The 16,226-nt window shown below is 46.9% G+C and overlaps 2 protein-coding genes across 3 annotated transcripts in view; both read left to right on the top strand.

Moving 5' to 3' along the window:
* PTCD2 (pentatricopeptide repeat domain 2) overlaps nucleotides 1–16,226 on the top strand; it is a 302,620-nt gene that overhangs the window by 135,200 nt on the left and 151,194 nt on the right. The window lies entirely within an intron of this gene.
* MAP1B (microtubule associated protein 1B) overlaps nucleotides 1–16,226 on the top strand; it is a 93,544-nt gene that overhangs the window by 72,403 nt on the left and 4,915 nt on the right. For both annotated transcript variants that reach the window (XM_061393301.1, XM_061393302.1), the window contains 3 exons: nucleotides 210–350; nucleotides 6,047–12,533; nucleotides 15,378–15,616. In XM_061393301.1, coding sequence (XP_061249285.1) covers nucleotides 210–350; nucleotides 6,047–12,533; nucleotides 15,378–15,616 — 6,867 coding nt within the window. The remainder of the gene's footprint in view (nucleotides 1–209; nucleotides 351–6,046; nucleotides 12,534–15,377; nucleotides 15,617–16,226) is intronic.

The raw sequence follows: 16,226 nt of genomic DNA, 5'->3' as shown, positions 1-16,226 counted from the left end.
CTCAGTTGTAGCCAGACTTGGAAAAGGGCATTCGTGGGCAGCTGGTGATCGCAGGCGCTGGCTCTGTCCAACACCCCGGGGCAGTGTGAAGACCGGGAAGTGAGAGATTCTTGTTGGTTAGGAACCTGAAGCGCCCCAAGGGCCAGCCCGGTCCTGCGGGTGGGAGGCCGGTGCCCAGCACAGCTCAGCGCGCCCCTGCTTTGTTTCAGGTGCGCTTAATGATCACGGATGCCGCCCGACACAAGCTGCTCGTGCTGACGGGGCAGTGCTTTGAGAACACCGGAGAGCTCATTCTCCAGTCCGGCTCTTTCTCTTTCCAGAACTTCATAGAGATTTTCACCGATCAAGAGGTAGGCTCCTGTCTGGGAGTATCCACGCTTTACAGTTGCTCGGTTATTGCTGTCGCCTTAGGCTGATCTTTGAAAGCATTCACGGGAGATAGGAGGAGGGGATGGGGTACTCCTTTGAAATAAGCAAAACCACGTGGTACAGGGTCCTGTGGCTCATCACCAGAGGAATTTAGAGCACTCATCCATATAATTAATTGGAACCATTCTGATTGCCCGATGGAGGCGGGGGTTGGAACAGTCATCATTTTACAGATGGCAGAGATGATGGAGGAACTCGGAATGACAGAGTCCACAAGAAAGCCCAGGTTGCCTATTTTCTGAAAGAGCACTCCAAAGATCTCTTTAGGGGTAGTATTTAACTGCCTTGTTTCAGTGCATGTAACCTACTTCTCCTGGTCAAATTATTTCTGATTTCTCTTAATGCCTGGCTCCAGTATTTGAGCTTGGGCTGCTTGAGTAGCCCAAGAAAGGAGGCAGGTAGGAAAATGGGGTGCATCCATAGCACACGTCCATGCCCCAAGAGAAAGAGTGTTAGAGTAGCTGGACTGAAGCCTGATCATTAACACATCTAACGAGTATATCTTACTCAAGGTGATACATGATGAAGCATTGAAACTAACGGGATGATAGTATTATTTGGTCAAATCAGATCAAAGATTTTAATTTGGTTATTTCTGCTTGAGAATTTTATCTGGTTAGGAAACTTCTCTTTCCAAAATAACGCACCTCTGTCTCCTAGTTAGAGCAACAACTCAGGGCTGTCAGCATAGCCGCTTGGGGCTACCCATAGCTGATAGCAGACTGCTACAGGGAGAGGGTGAGGGACGTGCTGACAGGAGGAGTTACAGCATCTATTTAAAACCATCTTCCTGAGAACTTCCTGAGAGGGCGGCCTCTTAGTCTCGGGGGTGTTGGGAAGGGCCATCTGTCTTTCTGCATTTAATCTTCCTTGGCCCTGCAAATCAGAGAGGTCTCTGTGTACTTTCCATCACTGGCAAGAGCTGTAAATAAACTGCCCAGCTTCATTAGGCTCACCTGGAGGCTTTTTGTAAAAAGACTGGTGGGATGACATCACTGTGTTTCTCCGCTCACTGGGTCGGAATAAAAAGGAACATTTTACTTGGCATTTGAAGCTCCGGCTTTCAGAAGCTGTGATGTCATCTGGGTCCCAAGGCAGATAGCCCAGGCTCTCCCCACGGCAAGGCAGGGCCCCAGGCACCCGCAGAGCTGGTCCCACTGTTCCCACCTCACAAGGGAGGCCTGCGCCTTGTGTCTCTGCAGAGCTGTCCTCTGGCTTCCTCCAGGGCTGCTGGAGTTCAGGCTGCGTGTCTTGATCATCTTGTATCTGTGGCGTCCACACCTAGGAAAGGCGCGGCACAACCTTGTTCGTGGCATTGAGAAGCCCACGGCAGGGCACTGTCTCCTTCTGCCCACTGCCCTGAGATGGGTGGGTGAGCACCGCAACGTCAGAATCTTTCGCAGGGTTGTGTCCCCAGGTTCACGTTGTGGATTTGTCTGGTAGCTGAGAGGTCACACAGGCTGTCAGCACCTTGGCAAGAGAGAGGGCTGCCGGGGCCTGGAGCCAGCCCCGGGGCCCAGTGCCACGTGCAGGCGGGCCGTTGACTGGCTTCCCCATGTTGGGTTCAGGCCGGCACCCTCAGCTTATTTATGTGCACGTGGGTGCCGCTCCTGCATTCCTGTTTCAGGTCAGTTTCTACCCCTGTGTCATGGGTTTGTCTTTTTTGGCAGTAAAATAGAATTGGGGACATATGTAAAGGAAAGGGTTTGTCACTGCTGGAATTTTAAATCCGGAGGCATCACAACCCACCCATCTGGACCCCAAATGTCTTTAAATAAGGCACAGTGTCGTGAACATTGCTGCTTAACACACATGAAAAGATCTCTAGGATTTTCCCTTACAGACTAGGTCAGTGGTATCGGGGTGCTGCGGGAAGACAGGGAAAGGGGAATACATAGGGTTAAACTTACTTTCTTCCCCTTGTTCCAACCAAAGCACCTGGGCCTTTATCTTTCTTTGCATTCTGGACTTTGGAGGAAGGATGCCATAGCCAAAGTGGATTGGAAACCATGGGACTAGGCCAATGGTTAGCAGCTTTTTAGAGCTCTGATCCTTATTGTTGCCTTGGGAAAAGGTTTTGAGGCCAGAATGACTCAATAACTAACAGATCTTAAAGGCCATTTGGTGTCTACTTTTGTTCCTTTTACTTAGTCCTTGAAACATACCAGTCACTCCAGAGAAACGAGAAACACAATTTGGCAAAACCAAAATGACACATTTAAAAAAAAAAGAAAACAAGAATAGCTAAAAATAAATGGGCTGAATAACAGAATTATAGGTACATTTTAAGCTTCAGCTTTGCAGTCTTAGTCATTGGAGATCAACTACAAAACCAGAACCTAGAGATAGAACAGTCATCTGGCTAATCCATCCCTTCCTGCAAACTGAGGATGGTGAAGTCACCATCTCCTGGGGACATTTTTCAGTCTCTCTGTTGGAAAGTTTTTCCTTATATGTCTCATCCTATCTTCAAGGAAGGAATGTGATCCCTTTTCCACCTGACAGTGTCTTAGATCTTAGACACCCTTTACTGCCAATTTTTTCGCCCTCCAGATTTATCATTCTCAGTTCTCCTCAGTGTTCTTCATAAAACAAGATATTAAAAGTTCCTTATATTCTCTCATCACTGTCCAGTGGTAGGAAGGAGGCACAGGGGTGGAGATGGGTGAAATTCAGGAGCTCAGTCTTGGCACTGTTACCAGACAATTACATACAGGGGTCCAGAGCTTGGGGAATGAAGAGTGGGCTGGAGATGTTAATGTGGAAGCCATCAGCACATTAGAAACAGATGACATAATCTAAAGGGAGAAATGTGTGAGCAGAGAAAGGGGCCCAGGTCTAGCATTTAGAGGCTGAGGCCAAAGAGAAGGAACCAGCAATTTTAGTTTGTTTTTGTCCAGTTTCTCTAAAACGTTATGACTCACACTGGATACCAAACTCTGCGGATTGTGAGAGTTAGTGACTTCTATAGTTTTCAGTACAATCTTCAATAAGTCTAAAAGTAACTTTTGACCATCACCATCCACAATTAAATGTCAATGAAGAAGGGAGGCTCTGAGGAGCTCTGTAATTAACATAATTTTTTTTTTTTGGGGGGGGAGCTCCCTTTAAGAAAAAGAAGAAAATTATTGATACACAATTAAGTACAGGACTTTGGGAGGGGACCAGACCACTGAGGAGCCTTGACATTTAAGCTGCTTTAAGCCTTATGATAAAGGCACTTCACTATCAACTAAAATCCCTGAGTATTTTCTATGGATATTGTTGATACGCCCTCCTCTCACAATCCTGTTTTCCCAGCTGGTTTATTGGACTTTACATTTATCCCTTAGAATGCCTCCATTAAGAGTTGACTTAGCCATCATCATTCCAAAGTCAAGAGCTTTTCTAAATGTCTTAATTCTGCCATCCCACATTTCCAAGGCCTCCTGTTTTCATGCTATCCACAGATCTGATAAGCCTGCCTCCACCATTCAAGTCAGTACCAACAGGACATAAATGAGCCCACCACAGACCCCTTTCCAGGTTGATGCAAACCAGCAGCTATAAGTTCAGCTATTGTCACAATGTTCAGAGATCCTTTGAAACATCTTGCTAAATCCCAGAGATATGCTGTCTGCTGTATTTCCTCATTAGCCAAGCACATAATCTAATCAAAAGGAAATGTAGTTAGTAGGGTATGGCTTAGAAATTGCACTCTTATTTCATTAATATTATCTGCATAGTCACTTATTTCCTGTATCTTCCTTCCTCTTCCAGTATGCCTGCACTTAATTAGAAAAGGCAATTAACAAAAAAGACTATCTTTACTCTGAGCAGTATTTCTTCCAGTCCTGTCTCCCATCCATTTTTGTAAGAACAAGGCTGGGGGGTAGCAACCAATGTTCTTGAGAAGTACTCTTGGGTTGTGGTCACTTCCGAAATGTCCACTTCAGGAGGACAGCATGTACTAAATTGGCCAAGTTCAGCATAGTTCAGCAAGCATCTATTGAACCTGATGGTATACTGGGGAAACAAAGATAAAGAGATACAGAGAGAGAGAAGATGTGTTTTCTCCTGTTCAGGAACTTCTGGTATAATGGGCTCTACTAGCTGCCATTTACTATGATGATGATTGCCAAATCCTTTCAGAGAAAGCCTCAGTTTCCAAGTCTAAGACATAGTCACAGGTTTCCTTGTCACTTCACATGTTGTCGGCTCTTCTTCGTTGCTCTCATCTGTTCCTTGGTTGAACGGGCACTTGTGACACCCAGTCTTTGTCCCGAGGTCCCCCTCTCTCCAGCGTGCATGCTGGCACAGGTCTGGAAGTCAGTTCTGGGGGCTGGTCCAAGGCCATAGTACTTACTTCTCCTCCTCCTCCTGGACCCTCTCCGTCTCCTTGACGGGCTAGGTTCTTGTCCTGTGCATAGTGTGCTGTTGCTTCTCCAAAGGAAGTGGATTTTCTATCTCTGGGCACTGCTGACTTTCTTTTGTGCTTTCTCTTGTACATCATAGTTTTACATTCACCAGCCTCTTGGCTGTTTTTTAAGGCCCTTGACTTCCTAAGAATTCTGTGCAGCCTTGTTTTCTTTGGGAGTCATTTCCTTTGTTTCATAGAAGCTCTCTGGGTAGAGGTGAAAAGCCAAAGGGTACAGAGGTATTCCTTAAATCCTTTTACCTTCTGCTTGAGCTTGGTGATTACCTGCTTCACATAAAAAGAGTCAGTGACTGAATACCACCTGTACACAGCTGGATCATATCCTTACCTGCCGCACCTCTTAGCCGAATTTGATTTTAGCCACTCAGGCCCGGCTTGCCCTGAAAAGAATAGGAGTTAGAATGGAGCAGAACATCCCACCTTGGATTCAAACGGGAGCAAATGGGGGACAAATCTGGCTACTTGCTCATGTAATACCCAACTGTTCTAACCATCATGGTTTCAGAGTATCTGTATTTGCAGAAAGTCTGCTGGATGAACCACTCATGCTTTACACAGTGTGAACTGATGCCAGAACCAGTAGTTTTTTGTATTAATGTGTGGTCTATAACTTCCTATCTCCAAGGTGCGAAAAGAAGCCACTAAACTTTTTTCTTCTCTACCTACCAAATTCTAAATATAGACACCATGTGCACTATATCTAAATTCTTTTAATGTGTCATCAGTCCTTTTAGCCAGGCCCAGTGGAATATAAGAAACATTTTATATCAGTGGTGAAATGACTCACCTAACTTTCTCCTGTGATAGTTTATTACTTTTTAAAGGGCATTTTTGCATGGCAAGTACCCAGGGGTGCTGTGCAAAGTGTTTCATAACCACATAGGCACTGATCATCCAGACAGTCACTGGCCTTAGAAGTGGAGCAGAATTCTGAAGATCCCCTGCGGGGCAAGAACAGATGGTGGCGAGGTCTGAGGTGGTGGAGGGGGCAGGGAGAAGGCAGAAGGGAATGGAAGGAGCGGTCAGGACAGAGGCTGTTAGCTTACCAGTATGGAAATATTTACCTACCAACACCTGACATTTGCCCTGTGTGCATCCAATAGTCCTATAATACCTAGTAATAGATGGAGGGGCTGGGTCAGTGATGACAGTCACTTAAACCTTTTCTTTTTTTCTTATGATTTGTTTTTTAAATCCCAGATTGGGGAATTACTGAGTACCACCCATCCTGCCAACAAAGCCAGCTTAACCCTTTTCTGTCCCGAAGAAGGGGACTGGAAAAACTCCAATCTTGACAGACACAATCTCCAAGACTTCATCAATATTAAACTCAACTCAGCATCTATATTGCCAGAAATGGAAGGACTTTCTGAATTTACCGAATATCTCTCGGAATCTGTGGAAGTCCCATCTCCCTTTGACATCCTAGAACCCCCCACATCAGGTGGATTTCTAAAGCTCTCCAAGCCCTGCTGTTACATTTTTCCAGGAGGGAGGGGTGACTCTGCACTGTTTGCAGTGAATGGATTCAATATGCTCATCAACGGAGGCTCAGAAAGAAAATCCTGCTTTTGGAAGCTCATCCGACACTTGGACCGAGTGGACTCCATCCTGCTCACCCACATTGGGGATGACAATTTGCCTGGAATAAACAGCATGCTCCAACGGAAAATCGCAGAGCTCGAGGAGGAACAGTCCCAGGGCTCCACCACCAATAGTGACTGGATGAAAAACCTCATCTCTCCCGACTTAGGAGTTGTATTTCTCAATGTACCTGAAAATCTGAAAAATCCAGAGCCAAACATCAAGATGAAGAGAAGCATAGAAGAAGCCTGCTTCACTCTCCAGTACCTAAACAAACTGTCCATGAAGCCAGAACCTCTGTTCAGAAGCGTAGGCAATACCATCGATCCTGTCATTCTTTTCCAAAAAATGGGAGTTGGTAAACTGGAGATGTATGTGCTTAACCCAGTCAAGAGCAGCAAGGAGATGCAGTATTTCATGCAGCAGTGGACTGGCACCAACAAAGACAAGGCTGAACTAATCCTGCCTAATGGTCAAGAAATAGACATCCCAATTTCCTACTTAACATCAGTCTCATCTTTGATCGTGTGGCATCCAGCAAACCCTGCAGAAAAGATCATCCGAGTTCTCTTTCCTGGCAACAGTACCCAATACAATATCCTGGAAGGACTGGAAAAGCTCAAACATTTGGACTTCCTGAAACAGCCGCTGGCCACCCAGAAGGACCTCACGGGCCAGGTGGCCACCCCTGCCGTGAAACAAGTAAAACTGAAACAGAGGGCTGACAGCCGTGAGAGTTTGAAACCAGCCGCAAAACCACTCCCCAGCAAAACCGTGCGAAAGGAGTCAAAAGAAGAAACCCCTGAAGTCACAAAAGGGCTGGAAAAGGCACCCAAAGTTGAAAGCAAAGAAAAGGTGACGGTGAAAAAAGACAAACCTGTGAAAACCGAGACCAAACCTCCAGTGACAGAAAAGGAGACGCCCAGCAAAGAAGAGCTGCCCCTGGCCAAAGCTGAGGGCGCCGAGAAGCAGGGCACAGATGTCAAACCCAAAGTCGCCAAGGAGAAGACGGTGAAGAAGGAGACAAAGCCAAAAGCCGAAGAGAAGAAAGAGGAGAAGGAAAAGGAAAAGCCAAAGAAAGAAGTGGCTAAGAAGGAGGACAAAACACCTGTCAAGAAGGAGGAAAAACCAAAAAAGGAAGAGGTGAAAAAGGAAGTCAAAAAAGAAATCAAGAAAGAAGAGAAAAAAGAAATCAAAAAAGAGGTTAAGAAAGAAACCCCACTCAAGGAAGCCAAGAAGGAAGTGAAGAAGGAGGAAAAGAAGGAAATTAAAAAGGAGGAAAAGGAGCCCAAAAAAGAAATTAAGAAACTTCCTAAAGACACAAAGAAATCACCTACTCCAGTAGCTGAAGCAAAAAAACCGGCTGCATTAAAACCAAAAGTACCCAAGAAGGAAGAGCCTGTCAAGAAAGAGGCAGTGGCTGCTGGGAAGCCAAAGGAGAAGGGGAAGATTAAAGTGGTCAAGAAGGAAGGCAAGACTGCAGAGGCTGCGGCCGCAGCCCTTGGCACCGTGGCTGCCGCAGCAGCTGTGGCTGGGTTAGCAACCACCGGCCCCGCCAAAGAACTTGAGGCCGAGAGGTCCCTCATGTCCTCCCCCGAGGATCTGACCAAGGACTTTGAGGAGCTGAAGGCTGAAGAGGTCGACGTCGCGAAAGACATCAAGCCTCAGCTGGAGCTGATCGAAGATGAAGAGAAACTGAAGCAAACTGAGCCCGTCGAAGCCTATGTCATCCAGAAAGAAACCGAAGTCATCAAAGGCCCCGCCGAGTCCCCTGATGAGGGAATCACCACCACTGAAGGGGAGGGGGAGTGTGAGCAGACCCCCGAGGAGCTGGAGCCCGTTGAGAAGCAGGGGGTGGAGGACACCGAAAAATTTGAAGACGAGGGTGCAGGTTTCGAGGAGTCCTCTGAGACCGGAGACTATGAAGAGAAGGCAGAAACTGAAGAGGCGGAGGAACCGGAAGAGGACGCAGAGGACCACGTGCGTGTGAGCACCTCCAAGCACAGCCTGGCGGAGGAGGAGGAGAGTGCTAAGGCTGAGGCGGATGCGCACGTCAAGGAGAAGAGGGAGTCTGTGGCCAGTGGTGACGACCGAGCCGAAGAAGACATGGACGAGGCCCTGGAGAAGGGAGAGGCCGAGCAGTCTGAGGAGGAGGCGGAAGAGGAGGACAGAGCCGAGGACGCCAGGGAGGAAGACTACGAGCCCGAAAAGGCGGAAGCAGAAGACTACGTGAGGGCTGTGGTGGACAAGGCTGCCGAGGCCCAGTACGGGTTCCTCACCATGGCCCCCAAGCCTGTGGGAGCCCAGTCTCCCATCCAAGAACCTGCCTCTTCCATTCACGACGAGACTTTACCTGGAGGCTCGGAGAGTGAGGCCACTGCCTCTGACGAGGAGAATCGGGAAGACCAGCCTGAAGAATTCACGGCCACCTCCGGCTACACCCAGTCTACCATTGAGATATCCAGCGAGCCCACACCCATGGATGAGATGTCTACTCCCCGAGACGTGATGAGTGACGAGACCAACAATGAAGAGACCGAGTCCCCGTCTCAAGAATTTGTAAACATCACCAAATACGAGTCTTCACTGTATTCTCAGGAATATGCCAAACCTGCTGTGACATCTCTCAACGGACTTTCTGATGGGTCAAAAACAGATGCCACTGATGGGAGGGACTACAATGCTTCAGCCTCCACCATCTCACCACCTTCCTCCATGGAGGAAGACAAATTCAGCAGATCTGCTCTACGTGAGGCCTACTACTCTGAAGAGAAAGATGTGAGAGCTGGTGCCACACTGGAGATCAAAGACACCGTCTCACCAGTTTTGGATGAAAAACTCAGTCCACCCAAGAGCCCATCCCTGAGTCCATCTCCGCCATCACCCATAGAAAAGACCCCCCTGGGTGAACGTAGCGTGAACTTTTCCCTGACACCCAATGAGATTAAAGTCTCAGCAGAAGCAGAAGTTGTCCCAGTGTCTCCTGAGGTGACCCAAGAAGTAGTGGAAGAACACTGTGCCAGTCCTGAGGATAAGACCCTGGAAGTGGTGTCTCCATCTCAGTCTGTGACTGGCAGTGCTGGCCACACACCATACTACCAATCTCCAACTGAAGAGAAATCTAGTCATCTTCCCACAGAGGTCATTGAAAAACCAGCAGCAGTCCCGGTGAGCTTTGAATTCAGTGATGCCAAAGATGAAAGTGAAAGGGCTTCCATAAGCCCCATGGATGAACCTGTGCCTGACTCAGAATCTCCTATTGAAAAAGTTTTGTCTCCATTACGGAGCCCTCCCCTAATTGGATCCGAGTCTGCATATGAAAGTTTCCTAAGTGCAGATGACAAGGCTCCTGGCAGAGGTACCGAAAGCCCCTTTGAAGGAAAGGATGAAAAAGAAGCCTCTCCAGACCAAATAAGTCCAGTTTCTGATATGACTTCCACTGGTCTTTTCCAAGACAAACAGGAAGGGAAAAGCACAGATTTTATACCAATAAAGGAAGACTTTGGTCAAGAAAAGAAAACTGATGATGTTGAAGACATGAGTTCTCAAGCAGGACTGACCTTAGATGAAAGGAAGTTAGGAGGAGATGTTTCTCCTACACAAATAGATGTCAGTCAGTTTGGATCCCTTAAAGAAGACACTAAGATGTCCATTTCTGAAGGCACCGTCTCAGACAAGTCAGCTACCCCTGTCGATGAGGGGGTAGTTGAAGACACATACTCTCATATGGAGGGGGTGGCCTCCGTCTCCACAGCTTCTGTGGCTACCAGCTCATTCCCAGAGCCAACGACAGACGACGTGTCTCCCTCACTGCACGCTGAGGTTGGATCCCCACACTCCACTGAAGTAGATGACTCTCTCTCAGTGTCTGTTGTGCAAACGCCTACCACTTTCCAGGAAACAGAAATGTCCCCATCAAAAGAAGAATGCCCACGACCAATGTCAATTTCTCCACCAGACTTCTCCCCTAAAACAGCCAAGTCTCAGACTCCAGTTCAAGATCACAGATCAGAACAATCCTCAATGTCTATTGAATTTGGCCAGGAGTCCCCTGAGCACTCCCTTGCTATGGACTTCAGTCGTCAGTCTCCCGATCACCCTACAGTGGGTGCAGGCATGCTTCATATCACTGAAAACGGGCCCACTGAGGTGGACTACAGTCCTTCTGACATGCAGGACTCTAGTTTATCCCATAAGATCCCACCAACAGAGGAGCCGTCCTACACCCAAGATAATGATCTCTCTGAGCTCATCTCGGTGTCTCAGGTGGAGGCTTCCCCATCCACCTCTTCTGCTCACACCCCTTCTCAGATAGCATCTCCTCTCCAAGAAGATACTCTGTCTGATGCTGTTCCTCCCAGAGACATATCCTTATATGCCTCACTCACCTCTGAAAAAGTGCAAAGTCTGGATGCTGAGAAGCTCTCTCCTAAATCTGATATCTCTCCACTCACCCCAAGAGAATCCTCTCCTTTGTATTCCCCTAGTCTTTCAGATTCTACCTCTGCAGTCAAAGAGAGCACAGCAGCGTGCCACACTGCCTCTCCCCCACCAATGGATGCAGCGTCCGCAGAGCCCTATGGCTTCCGTGCCTCCATGTTATTTGATACGATGCCGCACCATCTAGCCTTGAATAGAGATTTGACCACACCTGGCATGGAGAAGGATACTGGAGGAAGGACACCTGGAGACTTCAGCTACGCCTATCAGAAGCCTGAGACAACGACCAGGTCTCCAGATGAAGAAGGTTACGACTATGAGGCTTATGAGAAAACCACCCGGACCCCAGATGTGAGTGGCTATTACTATGAGAAGACTGAGAGCGTCACCAAATCCCCATGTGACAGCAGCTACTCCTATGAGACGATGGAGAAGACCAGCAAGAGTCCTGAAGATGGTGGCTATGCCTATGAGATTACTGAAAAGACCACCCGGAGCCCGGAAGAGTCTGGGTACGCATATGAGATAAGTGAGAAGACCATAAGGACCCCTGAAGTGAGTGCCTACAGCTACGAAAAGGCTGAGCGGTCTCGAAGGCTCCTGGATGACATCAGCAATGGCTATGACGATTCTGAAGAGGGCGGCCACACACTTGGGGATTCCAGCTACTCTTATGAGACCACTGAGAAAACTGCCGGTTTCCCTGAGTCTGAAAGTTACTCCTACGAGACATCAACAACAACCACTCGATCCCCAGATGCCTCCGCATACTGTTATGAGACCCCAGAGAAAATCACTCGAGCCCCCCAGGTATCTTCATATGCCTATGAGACTTCAGACCAGTGCTACACAGCAGAAAAGAAGTCCCCCTCCGAGGCTCGCCAGGATGTGGACTTATGCCTTGTGTCCTCCTGCGAATACAAGCATCCCAAGACGGAGCTCTCACCCTCCTTCATTAATCCCAATCCTCTCGAGTGGTTTGCCAGTGAAGAGCCAACTGAAGAATCGGAAAAGCCCCTCACCCAGTCAGGAGGAGCCCCGCCACCCCCTGGAGGGAAGCCCCAGGGCCGACAATGTGATGAAACCCCTCCCACCTCAGTCAGCGAGTCCGCCCCGTCCCAGACTGACTCTGATGTCCCTCCAGAGACTGAAGAGTGCCCCTCCATCACAGCTGATGCCAACATTGACTCTGAAGATGAGTCGGAAACCATCCCCACAGATAAAACCGTCACCTACAAACACATGGATCCACCTCCGGCCCCCATGCAGGACCGTAGCCCTTCTCCACGCCACCCTGATGTGTCCATGATGGACCCGGAGGCCTTGGCCATCGAGCAGAACCTGGGCAAAGCTCTGAAGAAAGACCTGAAAGAGAAGACCAAGACCAAAAAGCCTGGTACCAAGACCAAGTCGTCCTCACCTGTCAAGAAGGGTGATGGGAAGTCCAAGCCCTCTGCAGCTTCACCCAAGCCAGGGGCCTTGAAGGAATCCTCGGATAAGGTGTCCAAAGTGGCTTCTCCTAAGAAGAAAGAATCTGTGGAAAAAGCAACCAAAACTACCACCACTCCTGAGGTCAAAGCTGCACGTGGGGAAGAGAAAGACAAGGAGACCAAGAATGCCGCCAATGCCTCCACATCCAAATCGGTGAAGACGGCAACTGCAGGTAGGTGGGAGGTGCTGGCATCCTGGAACAGGACACTGCAATTCTACTTTTAGCTACAGCCTCTGCCTTTCCCCCTGACTTTGTACTGGGGAGGTGAGAGAGCACAGCTTAGTGCCCTTCCTTCCTTTCACCATTTTCTTTTGCCACAAGGTAGGGAGACCCACCCAGTGTAGCCCACAGGCCTTGCAGGGAGCTCAGCATATAGCCCAGGGCAGCTCTGATTTCCCAGATGCGGCCCCTGGGTTTGCTCCCTTTTGCAAAACTGCAGCCTTGTCCGAATCTTCAGAACCAAAGATGTGTATTTCAGGCTCCTCGGGAAGATTCTGTTGACACTGGCTTCAACCATGCTGGCCCCAGAATCAAGCTGAGGTGCCATGAGCCAGGAGCTCCCACAGGCCTAGGGAGAACTAGAGTTCCAAGGCAAGCGTGGAATAAACATCATAGGTCCAAGGTTTAGGTTCCATTTTTAAAAGTAAAAATATTTTAATTAAAATGATAACATTTTTTAAATTAAAAAAATCACTTGGCTGGAGATGCATCTTCATTCAAGGCAGTGCTCTGGTTAATCAACCAGTGAGGTCAGCTGACCACTGGGTACCCAGTACAGATTGAGAAAAGAGCATCCAAGACTCTACTTATTCCATTCTGACCACACTGCCTCACTAATACAGACTCAACATCTTGTTTTAGGTCGAAATTCAACTTGGCAAGAGCAAGCATCCCTGACTTCAGGTTCTTAGACTTATCAAGTTCTCGGCAGTGATCTGGGTTTTTGATGAATCTGGGTTTCTGATGATCCAGCTTCATTTTGTTGCTTCAAAACAATCACAGGGATTTGAATTCATATATTTTATTTGCTTTACATAGTTACTTGAAGGTTTTAGATCACAGTTCACAAACATGTAAAGCAAAAAATAAGCAACACTTTCTTGATTTATTATGGAAAATCTGATAGACGAACCTTTGAAACTCTAAAATTCAGTATTTAGTACTTTAGGAAGTACTAGTTACAAGTTTTTACTTTTAGGCAACGTGAAGCATCAATTTCAAGACTCATATCAGATTTCCTCTTTTTATTTGCACATAGAAAACAAACTGAATTTGTTCATGCTTAGAATTTGTATAGAGCCACCAGATAATAAATCTTGATCTAAAGGACTTGACAGTGACCATGCACTTAGGAGAAAACATGAAATCAATTCAAACAGATAAAAACCCAACTGAAATTTGCTACCAAACTCATGAAACTTACACTATAGCCCACACAATTGATTTTATCACTTTTTTTTTTTTTTTGGTCATTTAAAGATAATTTTGAGGGAAAGTGAGTTAATTTGAATTTACATTGAGGATGCTTTCCCAACAGATTTTTTTAAAAGACAAAACTGCACTATTAATTAATTTTAAAACAAACCTGGGTCAACTTCCAGTGGTTCTCTCAGTTTGGGCTTCTATGAGCAATGTTCATTTGGTGTCAACGGGAGTGATTCAAGGTGCAAGTGGAAACTGCAGGCATTTAAAAATATTAGATGAACTGTAACTCACAAACCTCTGCTACAAGTCAGAATTCTTTGGGAGATTTACACATGAATATGTTTAGGACTTTTAGCGTAGGTTCATTATAATGGCTGGTTAATCTATTCATGAAATGATTCAGTTTATCCAAATACCAGTTTGGCTGATTCTTACTACCCCCTGCCCTCCAAAATAAAAATAAACCAGTTCATAGCTGATTTTGACTGTGGGATGGCAGTCTCTATACATCCCATGGAGAAAGGCAAGAGAATTAAATTTAGAGGATCCTGCTGGTATTTTAAGTGGTTTCACAGCAGTGGTCTCAAACCAGATACACATTAGCATTGGCTGGGATGCTTTTAAAAAGTGATGGTACCCTGGTCAGTGAAGCCTTACCACAGCCATTGAAGCTAGGGCATCTGTATTAAGCATGCTAAGTGATTCTAATCATGTGGCCAGGAGGAAGAACCACTGCCTTACAATGCTAGTTCTGTTAATGTTTCAACCTTCTGATTAGAACAAATCAGAAAGCCAATTGTAGAAACAAGGTAGCCAGAAACTGAGATTAATCTGAACCTTCATTTTGCCCAGGCTTTCTGACTTGGGGGGAATTTTGGCTGTGACATACCTACCCCTTACCTCAGTCCGGTATGTTCTGATTGGCTAGAGAAAGCAGAGTCTTTCTGAACCTTCCTGTTGCTAAAGTTTGGTATCTAGTCTTGTCTAAGGAGAGACGTCTACCATTTAGAGGACTGTCCTAAGGAGAGAATACAGTGTTTTCATCAGTTTATGCATGAGGCTGAGGTGCTGAGGGTCTTGGAGATCATATGACATTAAGATCTGACTACTGGCTAGATCAAATGTGAGGGGATAATATTCAGCTGTGGGCCAAACTGCTTTTAAATGAAATCCTAACATGAATTACTAAGATGGCTTAACTATGCTTTACCAAATGCAGATGCTTTCCTTTGTCCTTTAAAATCTATTTCTTAGATCACATTTCAAATTAAAAGACACACTAGCAGCTCTTTTAGGAGTGTTAGCGTCTAGTTCTATCTTTGGGGAAAGCCTTGGCAACTCTTCTTAATTGCTAATGTGTTTAAGGGAAACGCCCCATTCTTCATTTCTCCTGAGATGGTAAACAGTCAAGTGATGCTGTCTCAGACTGCCAGTGTCAAATGCCCTCTGTGAGAGAGGGGAGTGCCCACACCCACTCCCATGTCCCAGAGCGCCTTCTGGGGAATAAGTAGGGAAGGTCTGCTGGACAGATGAGTCTCTTTGCATTTTTGTGACCCTGGCCTTCTCTTTGTTTTTATTTGTTTACTGAAGGGCCAGGAACCACCAAGACGTCCAAGCCCTCAGCTGTGCCCCCAGGCCCCCCTGTGTACCTGGACCTATGCTATATTCCCAACCATAGCAATAGTAAGAATGTCGACGTTGAATTTTTCAAGAGAGTGAGATCGTCCTACTACGTGGTGAGTGGGAACGACCCTGCTGCTGAGGAGCCCAGCCGGGCTGTCTTGGATGCCTTGCTGGAAGGGAAAGCCCAGTGGGGCAGCAACATGCAGGTAAGAGTTCCAGGACGGTGTTTGCACAACACGTGGAGCTGTGTCCAGAGGCAGCAGGAAGGGATCGTGTTTAATGAGGCACCACCGTGGATCCCCATGAGGTGCCCACGGGGCCTGCTGCACTTGGACAAAGTGGATTTCACACACACAAGCTGGTCTAAAAGCATTCGCACCACCAGCCACCATGGACTTGGAGGAAGGCCACTTTACCACCCTAAAGTATAATCTGCAGAGTGGGCCCAAGATTACACACCGTTCATATACCAAGAAAATTAACCAGCGTAACCAAGTGTCATATTTCCATGTGAGATGGATAAAGATTAGCTTTTACTTGTCTTTCCCAAGTAGACAAAAGCTAGAGATATGGCCATTTAGAAAATCAGCTGTCCACATGAGATTCTGCAGGAGCACTGCTGAAAATGGTCCTCAGCAGGACACTCCCAACACCCAAACATCGTAATGAGCCACAAACCACTCATTATTTCAGTTATGGATTTTATCTAAGTTTTACTTACGGTTTTGTATAGTGATCTAGTAAACTGTATTTGCATAATGTTAAATAGAAATCCTGGTTATTTCATCATATGAAATCTAATGCACTCAGTGGCCT

The sequence above is a fragment of the Bos javanicus genome, chromosome 20, assembly GCF_032452875.1.
Source record: "Bos javanicus breed banteng chromosome 20, ARS-OSU_banteng_1.0, whole genome shotgun sequence".
NCBI lineage: Eukaryota > Metazoa > Chordata > Mammalia > Artiodactyla > Bovidae > Bos > Bos javanicus.
Note: the sequence above shows the minus strand (reverse complement) of the source record. Positions and strands in the feature narration are given on the sequence as shown.